The sequence below is a fragment of the Anser brachyrhynchus genome (assembly GCF_964034855.1).
Source record: "Anser brachyrhynchus genome assembly, chromosome: 22".
NCBI lineage: Eukaryota > Metazoa > Chordata > Aves > Anseriformes > Anatidae > Anser > Anser brachyrhynchus.
In genome coordinates, this window is record NC_137715.1 from 4,916,174 (window position 1) to 4,935,508 (window position 19,335).

General features: G+C 51.9%; 2 protein-coding genes across 10 annotated transcripts in view; both read right to left on the minus strand.

Annotated features, from left to right (window-relative positions):
- The window catches only part of CDC27 (cell division cycle 27), a gene marked incomplete at its 3' end in the record, with an annotated part of 32,909 nt that extends 25,092 nt beyond the window's left edge, over positions 1-7,817 (minus strand). For 4 of the 9 annotated variants that reach the window (XM_080565575.1, XM_080565574.1, XM_080565578.1 and 1 more), the window contains exons 1-2: positions 7,582-7,740; positions 1,623-1,698 (exon numbers count right to left, since the gene is read on the minus strand). In XM_080565575.1, the coding sequence (XP_080421701.1) occupies positions 1,623-1,698; positions 7,582-7,608 (103 nt within the window). In that variant the 5' untranslated portion in view covers positions 7,609-7,740. Of the gene's footprint in view, positions 1-1,622; positions 1,699-7,581 lie in introns of all 9 variants that reach the window. The other 5 variants (XM_080565577.1, XM_080565576.1, XM_080565580.1 and 2 more) reach the window with 5 other exon arrangements.
- Positions 7,818-11,117: 3,300 nt separating this feature from the next.
- On the minus strand, positions 11,118-17,250 carry MYL4 (myosin light chain 4). The gene is made up of 7 exons (XM_080564750.1): positions 17,025-17,250; positions 16,187-16,214; positions 14,050-14,199; positions 13,340-13,513; positions 12,901-12,978; positions 12,222-12,262; positions 11,118-11,364 (listed from the first exon to the last, which is right to left on the minus strand). Exons 1-6 carry the CDS (start codon positions 17,121-17,123, stop codon positions 12,234-12,236), a joined length of 558 nt encoding a protein of 185 aa, XP_080420876.1. The 5' UTR covers positions 17,124-17,250; the 3' UTR covers positions 11,118-11,364; positions 12,222-12,233.
- Between the last annotated feature and the right edge of the window lie 2,085 nt (positions 17,251-19,335).

Here is a 19,335-nt window from a genome sequence, read left to right on the forward strand (position 1 = left end):
TGCTAAAAACTCCAGAAGATCTTTTTGAAAGTTAAAGTTAAATCAATGATTTTTATCCACTAATTTAACACACTTCAATCCAAGCACCCTGGGAAACTGCCACGCCACAGATGTCCCCACAGAAACAGTAACTGCAGGGGGACTTAAAATTCTTCTTGGGGTAAGATTCTTACTGTCATTATGGAATCCGTGTATTTGAGCTCAGCAGCTTCTACCCTGCAACATAACTACTAATTTTAACCAGAAGTGAGATGTTTTATCAACAGTTAACTGTTTGAACCAAGGGACAGCACGCTGTTCTCTCTCAGCACTGTTGGTCACTGAAAAAAGCTGCCTGAAATATTCTTGTAGAGTGTTATTCCGCAGGGATAGCATCATTACATCATGTATTTTCTCCTGGCTGCTGCACAGAGTGGATTCTCCTCATTTCTACAATATCCTTGGCAATTACTTTCAATCTAGCATGTTCCTGCATCTCAGAATGTGCTGTGTTCAGGGGAGATGAGCCATCCCTAAGAATTCTTTCCTTCATGTACACCTTTATTACAATCTGAAGGTTCCCACAATATTCTATATAACGCTTGTCATTTCAACAGTAGATGGAAGACTCCAGATTTCATGGGTAACCCTGACAAAAGGGAAAACCCTCCAGTTCTCAAAGGTTAGGTTTGTGCTTCCAGCATCAAGTACACGGTAGGCACATCGAGCAGAACATCAAAAGCAAAACATTTCATTATAAAACCCGGATCATGAAATAGATTACCCAGTTTAATTCATGTTAGAAACTGGAGTTTTGCTTAGCCTGAAATTAAAACATTCTTTTTTTTCTTTTAGCTTAATGGTGGTGGTTTTATTTTTGTTTTCACGTTAGCGAATAAGGGACAACATATTTCAAAACAGAGAAAAAATGAACACCACTGTCAAGGAGAAAGAAGCAGAGAAGAACAAAAAGCTTGTCTGGGGTCACGTAGTTAAAGATAAGAAAAGGGACTACAGTACAAGGAAGTGGTCTTTGAAGGACCCAGAACAGTACAGATTTGTGTTGCTGCTGCCTGCTGAGTGCACAACGCAGGCTAGAATTAATGGCATTACAATGAAGTAACAGCTAACAAGAATTCCACAGGAGATGAATATTCCGTATGTTCTGATGCTCACTGCCTCAATTTCTCTCTGTTCTTCTCTTTATTACAAAATTACTTCTTTCAGCTAAGACACCAATCAACGTATCCAAACAGGATTATTGGCAAAGACAGCTTTCAATATCGAGACAATTTGTAGACTGCATCTCTCCAAGTCAACCTGACGAATTGCATGTCTTCTGAGGGATTAAAAACCTCCCTCTCATTTGATACCATGCAAGATACCACTGGAAACATCACACTTAAACACCCAACTCTGAATTTAATTTTAAGGAGGTTTTACTGTACAACAACAACAAAAACACATTGCTGTTACATGATTTAATTTCCCAACTTAACTGCAAAGCATTCTTCTGTTTTCCCCAAGCAGAGAGTTAAGCTTTATTACCACAATGACTGCAGTAAGACAAAACAGGACCAGAGGCTCAAAATCCTACATCAAAACTGAGAAGACCATCAATTTAATGTTTGCAAAGTACATACCTTCTGCATATAACCTTTCTGCGAGGAACACTGCATCACGGTAAGCGTAGTGGTTAAGTGCTTGCCATATAGCAGCCTACAAGACAAGAAAATAAATAGTCTAGGTTTAGAGAGAAGCTTTAAAACTACAGAACTCATTAGGCTCTTGCTATCAAAAAGCAAAGCTGTTTTGTTGTCCTGGAGTGACAAGAAGAAAGGACATGGATACATATGACGTTTTAGTTGTTTCTACTAGTAGTAAGGAGATTAAAAGCAAAACCATCTTTGCACTGATACCACAAACCGATCTGCGACAACTGTTTCTCACTGGTTACCATACACAGCCATTTATAAACCTCAGCCAGCGCGCGCTTCCACTCATTACAGTGTTTTAGCCTTGTGCCCGAGCAGGGATTGTCACCAACCACCAAATAATTAGGCATTTTATCACCAACTATCAAATAACAATGCATTAAGAATGAAAACATCCCCAACTGTTTAGCAGAGTACCATCTTGCTCTTGGCTCTTCACGGTGCCTAAGGAAGCAAAAAAAAAAAAGCAAGCATACCCAACGCATTTTAATGCGTTTCCCATTTAAGCCACCTCACCTCGAGACAGGACAAACCGAAAACCGACAAGACTAGGAGTCACATCTGGGTCTGGGTTGTCAGTGCAAGCCTGCTGTTTCTTAAGCATATGAAATACACAGAATTTTCCTTGATGAGGCATCGGCGTCCCTTTAAGAACCAGGATTAAAGTGATCCACTGCTTTTTGTCACGGTTTTGTTCGGGTCTTCGCTCACCAGCCACCACTTCACCACGGCGGATTAGGGTTGGGAGGTCTCACAAGAACATATGCGATGCCATGGGATGGACAAGCTGATCCCTACACAGATACGAAGGCTACTTTTTGCTCGTACACCCACATTCGGCCAAAGCCAGCTACCTGCTTAAGGGCACCAATCTTCCTTTTTCAAAGTTTAGTGTTTGGGGCTGTCGGTATTCAAGCAACCTCTCAAGGTGGCATTACTCCAGGGAAATGCAAATCCGACACGCATATAGGCGCATAAACCTCATGCACGTTGGAGTAGCTGTTGTAATTACCTGCCCGGTATCCTTATTAGCAGAGTTAAAAGCAAGAGCTGTCCAGCAAAAGGAAGAACAGGGCTGGGGGATGCAAGTTTTGTTACACTATGCAGCGATTTTATTTGGATCCGATTAAAATAACTCTAAGTAAAGGGGCGGGAGGGAAAAAAGAATCCCTTTTAACATCTGCTCGGTCCTTCCTCCCCATCCATTAAAAGCTGCGGTATGCATGCTTATCAGGGGTTGTTTTGTGAGGTTGGATGTGCTGGGACGAGGACGGCAGTTCCTTCCCATCTGGCAGCCTCGCTCCAGTTCCCGAGCCGTTTCCCACAGGCCAGCGCACAGCCATTTTGCAGGAGTTGTGCTATAACTGATCCAAACCGGGTCTGAACTCATGAACTCAAGGCTCTGTGCTCTAATACTTCTCCAATATTTATCAGCAACGGCAAACACGAACAGAATCTAGCTTCTGATACCTCATCAGACGCTGCAAAAACTAGAACGAGACTTCCAGAACTAAAGCAGCAAGCACCACCCTGTCATGCCATCTCCAGCAGGAAAAGCAAGTGCCAATTCCAATTAAAAAACCCAAACGTCACAGGCAGTTACACGGACCATATGCTGCTTCTTCCAACACAAACTTGACAAAGTCAGGGTGTGAAAAATGTGCGAGTTCTCCTCACGGGAAGCCTACACAGCCCTTATGAACAGTACACCCCAGAGCTTCCAGTTACTACAGAGAATATTTTATGCACCATCTCTACAGAGACGCTGTTTTCCTCTACCAGTAGGCCCCAGCAGTACATTTTAAAAAAAATCAACAGGTCCTTTTTAAGCCTGTGTGAAAAGTATTTAACCACAGATTCTCTCGGTTTGATTATAATAATATAAACACATTATTTCTCTCTGGCTGTATTCCACCCTTCAGATAACTTCAGCCTCAGCATCTGCCTGCAGCGATTACTCTGTTTTTACCTTGAAAAGCTCCAAGGCTGTTCATTGTTCTGTGCCCCTCGGACAGCATGGTACAAGAAGTACAAAACAGAAGGAGGGTGTTAAAACCTTTTGGGCTAAATCCAGGTTAGAGCAGCCTAACATCTGCTTTTTCTCCTGCTCTCAGAAACAGCTCTTCCTTTACCAAGCCACAAGTGACATTCAGATGAATATATTCGAGTTGTGCTGTTCTTAAGGTTAAAAATACTGTCTTTACAGGGACATAACTCACCATGCTTACAAAACAGAGGGGTATGGGGGCGGCGGTGGTGAAACCAACGCCATTTGACTCCTCAAACAAGAGCAAATTGCCAGAAACAACCTTGCCAAAGGCCAAGAGGGGACCCAAGTCGTTTTTGGCTACACCGCAGCCACACGATAAAAGGCACGCTACAGACTGGCTCAAGCGACGATCCTTGCTGTGCCGAGTCCTGGAGCAAGCAAAAAGCCAGCTGGTAATATGCAATAATTATCATTTAGCAACTGAAATGGTGCAAGTTGGAATCCTGCCTTCAACAAATGAAGTCTGAAGACCGGATCCTTGCACGCGCTGTCCTGCAAGAGCAGGATGAGGGAAGGAAGGTGGCAGGGCAGCAGCCGGACCTACACCAGGATTTTCTGCGAAGACAGCAGATGTCTGAGCTACAACTTGGCTTCAAGCTGCCAAAAGCGAGCATTTCTACAGCGCCCTTTAGGAAGCAAGCTTGGGACAGGAACATCCATCTCCTCGCAGAGCAGCAGCTCGGTTTGTTCCAGCGGGGGGTCGCTGCATCTCCCCAGCGTTAGCAGCACACAGCTGCTAACCCACGCCACGGTGGTTTGGAGCAGGAAACTTCAGAGGCATTTATCCAATAAAAACTATATAATCCCAAAGGGACTTTGGAGGAGGACAATCCAGTACAGCCACAAATACAGTCCAAACGCAGCCTTAGTTTCTTCCCCGTGGTAGTGATCGAAGTTTAGATGGAACCTGCCAGCTGAGATCCAAAAAGCCACCTCCTCGGGGGTGTGCAAGGCAGTTAAGACACTTCAGTTGTCACGTCTGTTCTCAGGGCTACAAGCAAATATGGACAGGAGGGGAGCCTGAAGCATTTCCTAGTTTTATCATGCTTCCAGGATAAAGACCTCCAGGTCCTAGTCAGCTGTTCCACTGATTACATACATTAATTCGCAAATGAAGTGAACAGAGAATCCCCAAACTACCACACCAACCACAGCTCCATGGCAAGGCATCCTCAGAAAGGAAAGCGAGAAAATAAAAGCTGGCTCACACATTCATCTGTGATCCAGCAAATCCTGTGCACTGTCCAAGTATCACCCTACATCTAATCCCAAGATCTCTTAAAGGATAAGGGGACACCTCTGACAGTTACGTGGCCCTGGAAATTATTTTCAGAGCTTTACAGCCTATTGTCATGTTAATCAATCAGTTTCTATCATGTTTTAAGATTTGTTCGGGGCGAGCAGAAAGTTTTCAGAGACAAACTTTGCTGCATTTACTAGTTACGAAAACTTTCTCTGTTAAATAATCAGACGCTTAGCGGTGTTGCATGCTTTCAGCCATGACAGCAATCTTGGAGTTCAAGCACTATTCGAGTGGGTCACAGCAGATGATCACCTTGATAAGCCAAATTCCAAGGAAAGCGTTCATTTGTTTCCAAGATGTTTTTCAGAAATATTTGGAAGGCATCCAAATGTGCATGGGATACAAGGCTTCATGTCTGAACTGAAGAGTTTTAAGTTGACCACGTCAGGAAGTACAATAACGGTCTGTTGTCTACACAAAATGAGTAAAAGTACCAGAGTTTGAGGAATTAAAAGAAAACCTAACCAATGTACTTGATGCCTTTAGCAACATTAGTTTCATATAATTAAGGTGTTACACTTACAGAACAATATACACATTATTTATCTGTCATACTTTGTATATCATGACCATAAAGAGGACAGTTTTTCCCTAGAATACTAAGCCCTGTAGACGTCTGAAAGGAGAAAACAGACAAATAGAAGAAATTTCTGCAATGACAAAAAAAATGAGAAGCAGCGTCAACTTTTTCAGACATACTGCCAATAAATAAATAAATAGAAAGGCAGAGACAAATACATGGACTCCAGCTAAAGTCGGCTTCATCCAAACGTGTGCTGCAAGATGGAGACTGATTGTTGGACATGACATGAGTGAGAACACAAGCGTGAGCTGGTTTGGAAAGCCTCTGCAGTACAGATCCAAGCCCTACATCACTACTCCCAGCCATGGCACAGAGAGGACTCCAGCTTGCAACAGCAGATCCAGGCAAAACTCAAACGTCAACTTTGTTTTTGGATGGCGCACTGGCAACTTTTTTTTGTCTTTAAAATCAAAGACATGACCTAGGCTTCAGCAAGTAACAAATCCTAAACTTCCCAGTATTGCTGTCAGCAAAGAACAGCAGTCAAATCACCAACTAAAAGTGATTTGGCATTCGAAGTAGACAGAATCTAACTAGATATACTCAACGTAGTGAAATCCCATCAAAACTTTCAAGCTGATAAGAGCTTGAGAATCGCACTAGATAGGTCATTATCTCTCTGAAAAATTAAAATAAGACTGCGCATTTCTATTGGGGAACTCTCAGAATAGCAAACATTTTCCACTTGGTTAGTCTAATTAGCACAGCACTGGAAACATTAAATATTGTTTCCTGTCATTCACTCTGAAATGCATTCTTGCTTCCTTTTCGACTGTAACCCCATGTTTTCCTAGAATACCCAAGCGCTGCAAAACACCAGCCCAGCTCCAAGGGTAACGACAATGGCATCAGTACGGCCACAGCAGAAAATGGAGCTGGTGGCCAAAAGCATTTCCAGGAGCACATTGACCCCTTGCTCTCCAAGTGGACCAGCAGAACGGTGGCATCGAGAACGCAAACCCTGAGTCTACCAGAATGCCATCGTTGCCACTATCTTGCACAGGCAGGGTCAAGTCAGCAGCGTGGTCTTCCAGGCAAGAAGTCCTTCTTTCCTCTCCCCATCCTCTTTTCCTTAAAAGGAGAGTGGAGAGCCAAACACGAGGATTTTCACAATGCGCATTACAGAGCACAATTCCTGTACGACCAAGGCATATTTAGTAAGACGTTTCCAATATAACTAGAAAAAAAAAAATCTGTTAAGATGTAAAAATAATCAAAAAAAAAAAGGAATGTGAATAAGATTATGGTATCATTAACAGAAAATTACAGAAGAGTTAGAGTACAGAGGAAAGGTGGAAAGAAACAGCCAACTTATCCTGTGAATCACACCTTTTGGATGGGAAGACTGCAAAAAAGAGCAGGGAGCCCATCAGGGCAACTGCAGCAAGACTGAAATACGGCAGAAATCCACGATTTACGTTATTTTCTCCCCTAGGTCTCCTACAGCTCTGAAAATACAAACTCCTCGGGAATAAGGCACGTCCTCCGTCTGCACTGCGAGCTTTCCAGACGAGCCAGCAGCAGAGGCAGGAAGGTGAGCACGGAGAGGCATCAACAGGTCCCCCGAGGGGCAGCACAAGCGGCCTGCTCTGCACGCAGCCCGCCACATCCCGAGGGGAGGCCGCCTGCCCGGGGCCGGGGCAGCCGAAGAAGAGGCGGAAAGGCCGCAGGAGGCTCCCCCCGGCCGCTCGGGAGATGGCGAAGGGACACCCGGAGGCCAGCCGCAGCCCGGCAGCCCCCCCGGGACGGCCGGAGGAGCCGGCGAGGAGCTGCCGGAGCGCCCCGAGGCCCGGCCGAGGCAGGGCAGCGCCGCGGGCCCCAGGCCCGAGCGGCTCCCCACGGCCCTCGGGACAGGCCCCGGCTCCCCCCCCGCTAGGCCCGGCCGGGCCTCGGGGCCTGGAGCGCGGCGGCGAAGCCCGAGCCGGAGCTCGGCCCGCAGGGGGGTCGGTACCTGGACGGGTTCCTGCAGCACCGTCATCCTGCTCCCCCGGCCTCCTCCTCCTCCGCCACCTCCTCCTCCTCGTCGCTGCCGAGCCCGGAGCGGGGCGGCCCCGGCCCCGCCTCAGTGCGCGGCCCGGCGCGGCGCGGCCCGGCCCCTGCTCATTTAAACTCCCAGCGACCGTTACCGGGAACGAGGTGGGCCGAGGCCGCCCGAAGCTGGCGGCGGAAACAGCCGAAGCTGGCGGCGGAAATAGCCGAAGCTGCTGACGGAAATAGCCGAGCCTGCTGGAGGAGCACACGAAGCGCCCCGCGGAAAGAGCCGAAGCTCCTCGGCGGAAAGAGCCGAAGCGCCTCGGCGGAAACACCCGAAGCGCTTCGCGGAAAGAACCGAGTGCTGGCGGAACGGCCTCGCTCGCCGGAGCCGCCCGAGTGGTTCCGGAGGTTGCCGAGCTCTGTGGCGGGGCGCGGAGGGCGCTGACCCCGTCAGAGCCGGGCGGATTTTGCCCCTCACAGGCAGCAGGGCGGCGGCTGCCTCAGGCCCTCCTCCCTCGAAATGCCACCACAGGAGATTAAAACTTGCGTTTTGTACCAAAAGATGGGGTTCTTGGGGTGCCTTGTCTGTCAGGAAGCCTCGGCAACCCTCACCAGCGGCCTGGGGTCTCCCTCACACCATGTCCACAGGGGCAAGGGGGGTAACTTGACAATGGCCATTTCAATCTGCGTGAAGGTGCCAGTTTGCCTCCCATCGCCAGGTACAGAGAGGGCTCTCTTCCTTTCCCAAAATAATGAAATAAAGATGCACAGCTACACTTCAGTTTATTAAAAATATTCACCTATCCGTAGCCACCTGCAGCTCACAGAGACCGTCCTCCAACACCCTTCACAGGCTTCCTGTAATAAAACAGCCACACACCACCAACATACACACACCCCGCTGTTCACAGGCTCTGCTCCCTCCTTCCTCTTACACTCACGCTCAACTCCTTGAAGGACAGATCCTGGCACCCGCCGATGTGCTGCTGAGCACGGCAGAGCGGCTGTGGGAGCAGGAGGTTGCTCCTTTACACGAGAATAAAGCTCTGTGCACGTTGCTTATGTTGAGAAGTTGCGTGGAGAGCAGGAAGGCTTGGTCTGCCTGCTTCCCCGGTCCCTTTGCAGGTCTCTGCGTTTCTGAAAAGCCTATTTACAGGTTTGCAATCGCTCCAGCAAATCTGCAGGTGTTTGCTTTCAGGGTGTGGGCAGGCTGGCACAGAAAGAAAAAGCTTGCTTCAGTCCACGACCTGGAACAAATAAAACGAAGCAGTGCTCTCCTCAAGGACAGATACCTGGCTCCCTACCAGGTTGATTTGAGCCATTTTGCCCCAAACACGGTGAAGTGTTTCCCTCCCCGAAGGGCCTTTGGCATCACCCGCCGTGATGATGGTGACGGTGGGGTGTGCGTACGTGGGTGTGCGTGCGCGAGGCTGCGTTTTGAGGCACGCAGTCCGTCCTCATCACCCTTATCACAATCTCTGCCCTGCCGTGTGCAGCTGATAACTCCCCAGGAGGAAAGCTGGCTCCATCTGTCTCTCCCGTTTCACGGAGGCAGCGCTGACTTTCCTGACATCCGGACCATCTTTGGTATGAGTCTGCCTTATCACAGGCTGAGGAGATAGAGCCGCAGTCTCTCCTTTGAGTGGGGGAGTATTTTTACTTCTTGGAGTCTCCTGGACTCCAAGAAAAGCATCTGAAATATGAAAGAGCACAGCACGTGACCATTGTCTTGGGACATCTCAATTTATAGGGATGCCTCTGGCCCCGAAGTGCAGTTCTGCATATAGGGTCACTCGCCGATGTCAACAGATGCTTTGTGTAAATGCCCATGGGACTAAATCTGTCTGTTCCTTGGCATCCTCTTCTTTTCCAAAGGAGGCAGGGCACAAAGGCACATGTAGAGGTACACAGCTGGACAGATACAGAGCTATATGCTGCACCTGTTCAAGTGCATCGTTCCAACCTGCTTCAGTACAAATCAGCTTTGTTTTACCCTAAAGAGACAGAACAGGTCCCCAGAGGGACGCATGGTTGACTTACCCCAGGAGTGCTTCAAAGGCTGGATTTCTCAGCCCTTGCATTTTTAACTAGTTCTTCCCATCATTTTCCACTGCTCCCTTTCTGCCTGTCTGCCTGCAGGAGTCTCTGCTTTTCATTTAGTGTCATCCCTATCTGCACAGAAGCTGGGGGCTTGAATGCAAGGCGTGCACTCTGCATACGGGAGCAAGAGCACGGCCTCCTGACTTGCCAGGGCAGGCACATCACAGCTAGCGGGGCCACCGGCCTCTGTTGTGCGTTTCCCCTGCAGGTTGGGGCAGGTCCCTCGCCTCTGCCCCGTTCCCGTCTGTAACAGCACGTTCCTCTGCGGGAGCCAACGCCACGGTGGTGGCAAGGGCAAATGTGACCCCGGAGTAAGTGCAGCAAGCAGTGTCCCTTCTCGCCCTGTCACCGTGGTCCTTTACCAGCTTAGAACACACGTAGTACGCTAAAGGCATGAAATGCCCCGATTCTCCCTAGTGGGAGCTGTAGAAATACCATGGACAGGAGCTAAAAATCTAATCTCACATCTATAAACAGCTTATGTTGCTTTTTACGAGCATTTCTATCAAGCAGTGGGAATTGAAAGCAGCTGTTAACTCAGTCACTGCACAGAAATGAGCAAGCGGCAGCTGAAGGCAGCCACGGCGAAGCAAAACGCCTCCAATTTCTAGTCCAAGCCATGGCGTGAGGACAGGGGAATATGGAGCAAATCAAAGGAAAGCATTATCTGCTCCCAGGTGCTCTGCTGATGGGGGGCTGAGTTATCTGTCATGAATTATTCACCACTTCTAAGGACACTAGGATGATTTTCTGCAGGTAGGAAAAGAGCTGGCAGCTCACTTCACACAGCCCCCAGGGAGCTTCTGGCTGCGGACATGCTGTCCGCCTGTACAGGACCGTACAGAAAAGAAATAATGTTGTTAATGCTTTCTCTGTTTAAAAAAAAATAAACAAAGAAATGAATGGAAAAGAGCCTCTGGGCTCCTCTGTCCCTTTTCTGGCTGGGACAGACGGATCAAGGAGAAGGTGCCCGCTGCTCTCTCCTGTGATGGGGGACAGCAGCAGGACCAAGCAGGTCCCTCCTCTCGTCGTGGTATGGTTCAGCCTGGACCTGGACAGAGTGCTCGTGGAGCACCGTGCTGTAGGGTGGATGGGCTACAGGTCCAAAAAAAGGCCTGGTTTTAACACAGAGAGGTGTGTCCTAAGAACGGGGGGTCATTGCATGCAACCTGTCCCTCACTCTCACTTTGCTCCGAGCCTTCAAACCCCTAGTAGCAAGACACGGCCAGCTGCTGGCCCCATGTTGAGGGAGGGCGATGAGCAAAGACCCTCACGCCCGGTCTGAATTCCTCCCTCGCTTCTCGAGGTCACGAAGCCTTCCCATGCTGCGAGAACATCCCACCAGCTCCGATCACGGGTAGCCCCAGTCTCCCCATCCACTGCTCCACTGACCAGACCAAAGCCACAGGTGAAGAAGGATGGAATGAGATTTAATGAGATAAATGTCACAGGAAAAACCTGAAAAGAATAATTTAGAGTTTAAAACCAAGTCGTGGACTTATCCCATTGTATACCGAGGCTTGGGCAGATGCACGGAGGCTAAATCTGCGCTGGGGCTCGTGTGGAATGTTCTGCCAACAGGGGACATCGGGGGAAGAGGGGACGCGGACGCAGGAATCTCACAGTTCGTGCTCGGGTGGGTTCCAACATTTCCGAGAACCTGGGAGACAACCGTGAGAGGGCTTAATGCAACGAATCCGCGCAATGAGAGCGCCGCTTCCCAGATAAACCCCAAATGTCAATAACCATAATTCCATGCCATTAAAAAAAAAAAAAAAGTTTAGTGCAAATAGTTTTGGGTAGAATTGCGTCTCCCTGGCAGCATTTGCCACCCAGCTGCCCATATTGCTGAGCTGATGAACAGGAGCCGGAGAGAAAGGGATTGAAAACAAGATAAAATGGGCACCGAACATTCAAAGTTCAGACTTCTGTCTGCCTTGGCTTTAACCTTCTGATGCTTAAAGAGATTTGCAAAGGGAAGAAATAAAAGAGATCTTTAAATGTTTAATTTGTGTATTTAGCAGTTTCTGAAGGTCTTTTTTTTTTTTTTTTTTCCTGCTGCCCTCTGCACAGCTGAGGAGAGGAAAAATGCTTAAGAAAAAAAAAAAAAGTGAGATAAAAGCATAAGAAACTGGCAGGGGTGAGTGGGGCCAGCTCTTAGTAATTTGGATTTTCTTTTAAACTGAATACATTTCAGAGGAAAAGTTCATCCTATAAGACACTTGTTTATCTGTTTTCCTCAGGCAGCCTTAGAGGAATGCAAAAAGCTTAACAAGCAGCAAGGGTACGTTTTCCATATTCTTTCTAATGTTAATGGGAACGTTGGTATTTTTTTAAGCATTAACAAGGAAACTTCTGAACTACTGTGCTAAGTAGTTAATATTTTAATATTTTCTTAGCATCTAGTCAGTCACAGTTTTTAAAATATTTACGTCCACCAGCACGAGTTACACGTGCAGGTTTTTTAGGCAGGGCCTCCAATGTCAGAGCAAAGAGGGGAGACCCTGATGGACTCACCTGAAGTTGGACTCAGCCAGACATGACGTGCTTGACAAAAGCTGAGGAGGAAAGGAGAAGTGAGAGCAAAACCCTGCTGGGAGCTGGGGGGCGGAGGTCCCCAGGGCACCCAGGGACAAAGGGGACTTGCCTTGGCAGAGATGCTCTGCCAAGACCACGATATCTCCTTCTATTCCCACTTCCCACCCCAAACCCATCTGGAGAGATACCAAACCCCTCTTGGAGACAAGCCAGTCCCACTATTCCCAGTTTTCTGAGGCCGTGGGGAATGGATACCCTCTTTTCCTCAATGCTCTCCCATTTTAGGGGTTCCCAGAGTTCATGCCAGATTTTCGCCCTCTTGGAGCCACGAGCAACCTGCAACGTTCCCGATTAGCTTCTGCTGTGAAAGACGCTGGCTTTGTTTATTTTTGATGGCTTGCAGCAAAACAGTGCCAGCACTGGGGATAAATCTGTCCCGAAGCCCTTGGAAACATGCTGTCTTCAGCAGCCTTTTCTGGGAATCACTGGCACAACCGCTGTGTTCCCACCCCAGCTGGGATCCCATCTCTCCTTGGAGAGGCTTTTGAGGATGGTCCACACCTTCCCCTCAGTGATCCCCAGTGTCCTCACACATTTTGTGCCCTAGGACAAGACCGCTGTGTCTGGGACAACCCCAGCAGGAACCTCTTGCTCCTACCTTCATAGTTGATACAGCCATTGGCATCTTCTTGCCCTGCCATGAGCTGCTCCACCTCGCTTTCTGTCATCTTCTCCCCTGGAGGAGGAGGATGGAGAGGTGAGGGGACGGCTGTGGCCCTGCTGTGACCCTCCTGTCCTTCTTCCAGAGAGCCAAGGCCACCAGTAAAGGAAAAGGGGGTTAAATAGGTGGGAGATTGTGCAGAGAAGACCAAGGTGTGGCCATTGTCCGACAGTCGAGGATGACGTGGACTCTCCAGCTCACTTGGGTCACGCATGAAGCTACGGCTTCAGATGGAAAAGCCACGACTTTGGGAGCCATCAACTCCTACAGAAGCTTACAAGCAGCAGGGTCTCTCCAGCCCACAAACCCAAGCTATTTGCCCCAAAAGAGCTCCCGGGTGGCCCGTGGCCTGCTCCCCTCCCCAGGCAGCCCGTACCCAGCGTGACCAGCACGTGGCGCAGCTCTGCCCCCATCACCATCCCGTTGCCCTCCTTGTCGAAGACGCGCAGCCCTTCCACAAAGTCCTCGAAGGTGCCCTGCTCCCTGTTGCGGGTGAAGTGCTGCAGGATGGGGAGGAAGGTCTCAAAGTCCAGCACCTTTGTGTTCATTTCTGAAAGGGGAGGAGGAGAAGAGGTCAGAGATGAACCCTATTAGGCTGAACTCACCCTCTGAGGACCTCCTGCTTAACCTTTCTGGGTCTCATTTCCATCTGAGAAGACCCACAAGGTGATGGGACTGTTAGGACGTTATACTCAAGACGGGAAGATCCATACAAGGACTAACTATCAGCTGGGGACTGCACACGGGTTGCTGGTATTAGCCCAAAATTCAAAGCAGGGGGTAGGTCCTCAGCCACCAGAGCAGCGTGGCTGCAGTGGGACTGGCTGGGTTGCGCTGCTTTGCAGTTTTCCAGCTCAGGATCCAGTCTGCTAGCATCAGCTGCCACCGTCCCCACTGGGGACAGCCTGTCCCTTAGGTCAGTCATGGTACGGGGCTGGGTGGGAAGGAATTACGCAGGAATGAAGCCTCTCTGCATCATTTTCTTTCTAATTCCTTCGTCTTGCAGGGCTCCAGGGGCTATGTCCCTCCACTGTCTGTCTGGGTTTGCGTATCCCACCCTGTCCCACGGCCCCGGTGTGCTGTTACCTTCTGGTTTGGGCTTGCCCAGCACCTTCAGCACCTCCGCGTTGGTGGGGTTGTGACCGAGCGCCCGCAGGACGTCCCCGCACTGCGCGTAGCTGATCTGCATGGCTCCCGTGGGCGTGCGGTCGAACAGGCTGAAGGCTTCCTTGAACTCTGCGGGGAGGAAGAGCTCGGCTGCCCCCTGCCCGTGCCGGCCCCGTGTCCCACCCCACCAGGAGCAGGGTGGCCAGGAGAGGGTGGGACACGCGGGAGTCCCCGTACGGAGCTGGATGGATGAATCCTGCCGGGGTTCCTGCACCACCTTGTGCTGGCAGCACCAGCTGCAGGCTGCTGTCCTCGCTGCAGATCATCCCCTTTGCTCTTCCCCTTCTTGACTCAGGCCTCCCGGGGACCCCATGACCCTCCCTCCGCACCCCCACCGTGCCCGCAGTGCCCCATCTGCTCCAGACCCAGCCATGCAGGCACCGCGCGGCACTGCTCTTGTTCAGGTAGGGTCACCACGTCCACCCAGCCTTGCACCTGACACCAGCCCTGCTTGGGAAGACACAGGAGATCCATTTCTGAGCTCAAATTATCATCCCTTTGAGTGTTACCTTTTACCTGCAGGAAGAAGGCCTGAATTAGGAAGAATTAGGGTCTCTCTCCTCCCTTACATGATACTTTTTAGCTTCCTAACCTACTGCTGGATTCTCTTTGGTCCCCATGTTGCCTACATGGCCACCAGATGTTGACTGCATGGCCAACCACGCTCCTCTGCAGCTCAGAGCCTCGTCGCTGCCTCCCCCAGAAGGCTTCTCCCCTCCAGCAGGCTCCTTGCTGGTGTTGAGGTGCAAAATGTGGAGAACCCAATTCTCCGGGAACCCCCCAGCTCCTTACCCTCCTGGGGCAAGCCAAGGGTCCTGAGCCTGGCGGCTGGTTCCTGCCTCCCCATCTGCCCCTCATGGGCAGCGAGACACTGGTTTTCCTGCACCAGATGCTCCACCAACTCCTGGCTTTCGTCCTGCTGCCTCCAGACCCGTGAGCCCACCTAAGCATCTGACTCGCCCAAGTGGGCGATCAGCCTTTCCAGCCAGTCCATGTGGATGCTCAGAGCTGTGAGTGTAATGTCCATGGCTTCATCAAGCTCCAGATTCTGGTCCATCTCCTTCATGATGCCCAGCACTAGCTCGCTGGAAGCAGAGCAGCCGCTCCTCCTGCTGGCACGCGGGATGAGACGGTCGCAGTCTCCGTGTGGGGTCGGAGACGCGATGGTTTGGGATATATTGCTTTGGGTTTGGTGGTTATCCTTGCCTGGGGCTTTGGGTTTGCTACTTGGCATCCTTATATCTTCTGCTGAACTTCACCGTCCCCTGGATGTTTCCCCATGGTGCCCATAGCATGGATCTGTGTCCCTGTAGGGCTGCCCAGCACCTCGGGGTGCTGCTGTTTGCCCATTTGACCTCACAATGGCTCTGCCTCTGCAGGTGGCATCTGGGGGGACCCAGGGAGGGCCAACACCACCTGCAAGCCCCTGGGCCAAGAGGACACTCGGTGATGTCCCCTCTTGCCCCAGCACCAAGGCCTGATAACCTGGAGCACATCACATGCTTGGGGACACTGCTGCAGCTTAAATCCAAATATCTTCCAAATCTCTCTCTTTTCTCCTTTCAAAACCCAGCCTGGGGGCTGAGCCTGCACAGCACTCTTCTGCTCCTCCCAGTACTCCCAGCAGGACGGGCCCTCAGATCTCGTCCCTCCCCTGGCCTGCACCGAGGCACTGGAACTTCCCGTGAGAGATGAGAACGCCCAAGCCCCGCGCAGATCGGGCACGGGGCTGTCTCTGTGTCCCAAAGGCTGCTCCTGCAGTACAAACCCCAGACTGTGCACCAGGCTGCATCTCTCCCCGTGAACAGAAAACGCCTTTTTCCTTGCTGGGCTGTGAAGCCGGGATTATCCCATTCATTTGGGGCGCCCCCAGTGCAGAGCAAGGAGCCAGGGGCTGCTCTCTGCTCCCTGGCGTCTCAATCCCAGCCACATCCCTGAGCCAGCTCCTGGTCCCCTCCTCTCCTGCCTCCTTTCCCATCTCCTGCTGCAGAAAAATCTGGAGGAGGGACTCCCCGTGTCTAATGCCATCTGAGGGGGAGGTGGTGCCCGCACTTACCTTCGATCTGCTCTGCCGTGAATTCGATCTGTTGGGAGAAGAGAACAAGCAGGGCGTGAGGACGGTGCTGGGGGCAGCGAAGGGGCTCAGCCCTGCCTTTGGGCATCTCCCCGGGCTCTGCAGCCTGCTCAGGGTGGTGGCCGTGCCCGTGCCGTGCCCATGCTGTGCCTGTGCCATGCCCGTGCCGTGCCCATGCCATACCCAGGAATGCTCCCACCCTCATCACAGAACCAAAATCCCCATGGAAAGCACGGCCAGCAGCGGTGCAGCGGGCACAGGGAGGACGCTCAGACCGCGGTAGGGTAGCACGGACGTCATTTCGAGGCTTGACCCCGAGTTCAAGTGATTAAGCAGCCTCTGTGCTGAGCCTGCTCTTAACAACCCCCCTGCCGCAGCTCGGGCTTAAAAATGTAACCGTAACCTGGGGAATCGCGGCAAAAATGAGCTCCCATTGTGGGGACTTGGATAAAAGGTGCCATCCCGTGGAGGAGGCGATGAGGGGGCAAAGTGCTTTAGGATGGATGCAGCGGGTGGCAGAAATGCTTTTCGAGCTGCGGGGGCCCCGGAGCTGCTGCGGGGCGTTTGGCTCCGCAGCCCGAGCCAGCGCGATTTCCTCGGCTCCGCGGCACGCAGGGCTGGATGGGGGAGGATTAAACCCCCCCCGGCGAGGAGAGCATCGCTGCCAGCTCGCTGCATCAACGCAGCGGGATCGTTTTCCCCTCCCAACCCCAGCTCCTAGATGGAAGGGCTGACGCCAACTCGCGTGGTGCCTCGCATCGCCCGCGCCTGGCGGGCGACGGCACGATGGAGGCACGCGATGCCTCCGTCCCTCGCTCACCTTCACGCTCCTGGGATCGAAGGCGAGCTCCCTGGGCACCTCCGGGGCTGCAGCCGCTTTGGCTGCATCCTTTTTGGGGTCGGGTTTTTTGAGCGGCATCTCACTGGGAGCTTTACAGTGGTTCAAGGCTGAGTCCTCCGGGCTGGCGAAGCAATGGAGCGGAGGGCTGAGAGGCAGGGGCTGCTCCTTCCCTTATAAACCCAGCCCTGTCCTCACCCCGCAGGGGCAGGCCAGCTGCTGGAGCAACTGCTACTTACTATAAAAGGAAGAAAACTCAAACGAGAGGGGCCCCAACTCGACAATTGCCCATTGTCATCGGCTCCCGCGCGGCGAAGCCACCAGCCGCGAGAGGGGGGATGTCCCCCCCAGCACCTGCGCCGGGTGGGCTGCACGGGGGCCGCTCGCTAAAACAGCTCCAGAAACCTAAACGCTGACAGCCCCGGGTGCCTGGCAAGGAAAAAGCAACGTGGAGAAGGTGCTGGAGGGGCTGCATGGCCATGCTGTGGGTAGAGGACACGTCCGCCTGCAGCAGGGTGGCTAACAAGGGCGACGCAAACGGTGTGACCCTTAATCCATCAGCTCAGGATCTTTCCCCCTGCGCTCCTCCTGCACATCCCCATCGCAGCCCGCGGTGCTGGATGTGCTGCTTTGGGCGCTACCTGGACAGGGGAGGTTTCCAAAAGCGGCCTTGCTTTTTTTTTGGGAGGGGAATAAAAATAAAAAGTCCCACCCCTATAGTGAGGGCTAATTCTGGCAGCTGGGAAGTTCCTGCAAGAAGATCCGGAAGAAACCATCGAGGTTCAGCATCCTGGCAAACGGTGCTGGAGGGGCAAACCGAGAGATCCTAAACCACCACCTTAAACGCAGCCAGGCTGCAGCAGAGCATGGGGTTGCACCGAGAGCAAAGTGAGACCTGGTTTTTTTTTTTGGTAACGGAAATGGGGAGAAGCTATTTACAAGAGACGGGAGCACAACCCTGCTCGGGAGATGCTGCACGGCCTCGTTGCTCCCATGCCCGGCTGGGCTGCAGGGACGGCTGCGAGCCGCTGGGTGGAACAGGATCCTGCGGGATGGAGCCTGCAGGATGCGCGCAGGGTGCGAGCATCGCACTGATACATATACCCCCGAGCTGTGCGTGTACGTAGGTATGCAGAATGCAGCTGTGTGTGCGCTCTCGGGTGGTATTTTCCAGGCTCGAGGATATGTCTCACTCCCAGGCTGTGCAGGAGCCGGGCAGCTCCTCCGCTTTGTGCCATTCCTCTGGTCCCTGCGGAAAATGAAGGTCTCAGGGAAGATGCACACATGAGCAGGGAGGTCTCCGGCTGTAAATACTGAATCCCCTTCTTCCCATCAGGCAGAAAATCACCCTAGAAATTAAATTCTGAGCATGGCAGCTTTCAAATCCACTTTAATTCCTAGGGTAATTTTCCATCTTCTGTAAAGATGGGGGGGGGGGGGGGGGGTCCTCACCCTGCACCCAGAGCCCCTGCTTTGGCCTCTTTTTTGCCAAAATGCTGCTCAATGCTGAGCTGCTGCCAGCCGGGTCATGGAGGTCTTTTGGCAGGAGGGAGCAGCTGAAAACTGCTGGGAAATTTGCTGTCTGCCATCGTCTCACGACTGCTGGAACGGATTTGGGGTCTGACGGGGCTACGTGATGGGGCTGGGTGGGTGTCATTTGCGATGATTGCTTTCCTGATCTCTGCATAATAGAGCGAGCAATTTAGCAGAAAACAACATGTTTTGCTCGCTGCAAACTCTGAGTCTGGGTCAGGTTTCGGCTGCGGTGGGAATCAAATCGCCCCGGAGCTTTGCTGCCTCCCCCTCAGGCAGCATCGATCCCTATGCGCCGCGAAACACGGAGCCCGTTCCGAAATAACCTCACCTGAACCCCATCCGCGCTCCCCGGGAGCTTCTTGGCCAGAAATCGGCACCCAGAAGAGCCTCCAGAAAACATTACTCCTGCAATTTAACTGCTTAGCCCTTTTCTTGCCCTAAAAGCCCAGGCAACATCCCGATGAGCCCCTCGGTGAGGGAGACACCAAGCTGGGGTCAGCACCCACGCAGCGCTCGGGCTGGGGGCTAAATAGTGCCCGGTGCGATGGGCAGCTGCCAAACCTGCCCCAATCCCTCCGTTACAGCTGCTCGACGAGGCAGGGGAAGCGACCCAAAGGCTTGCTTTCCTCTCCGATTTAATCCGAGCCAGCAGCAGCACCTCCCGAGCGCTGTCACCGGGATTTGCTTTGCTCTCCCAGCTCTCTGCTCTGGTTTTGCTTGCTGCAGGAGCCAGCTGAAGCCTGACCTCCTCCAAGCA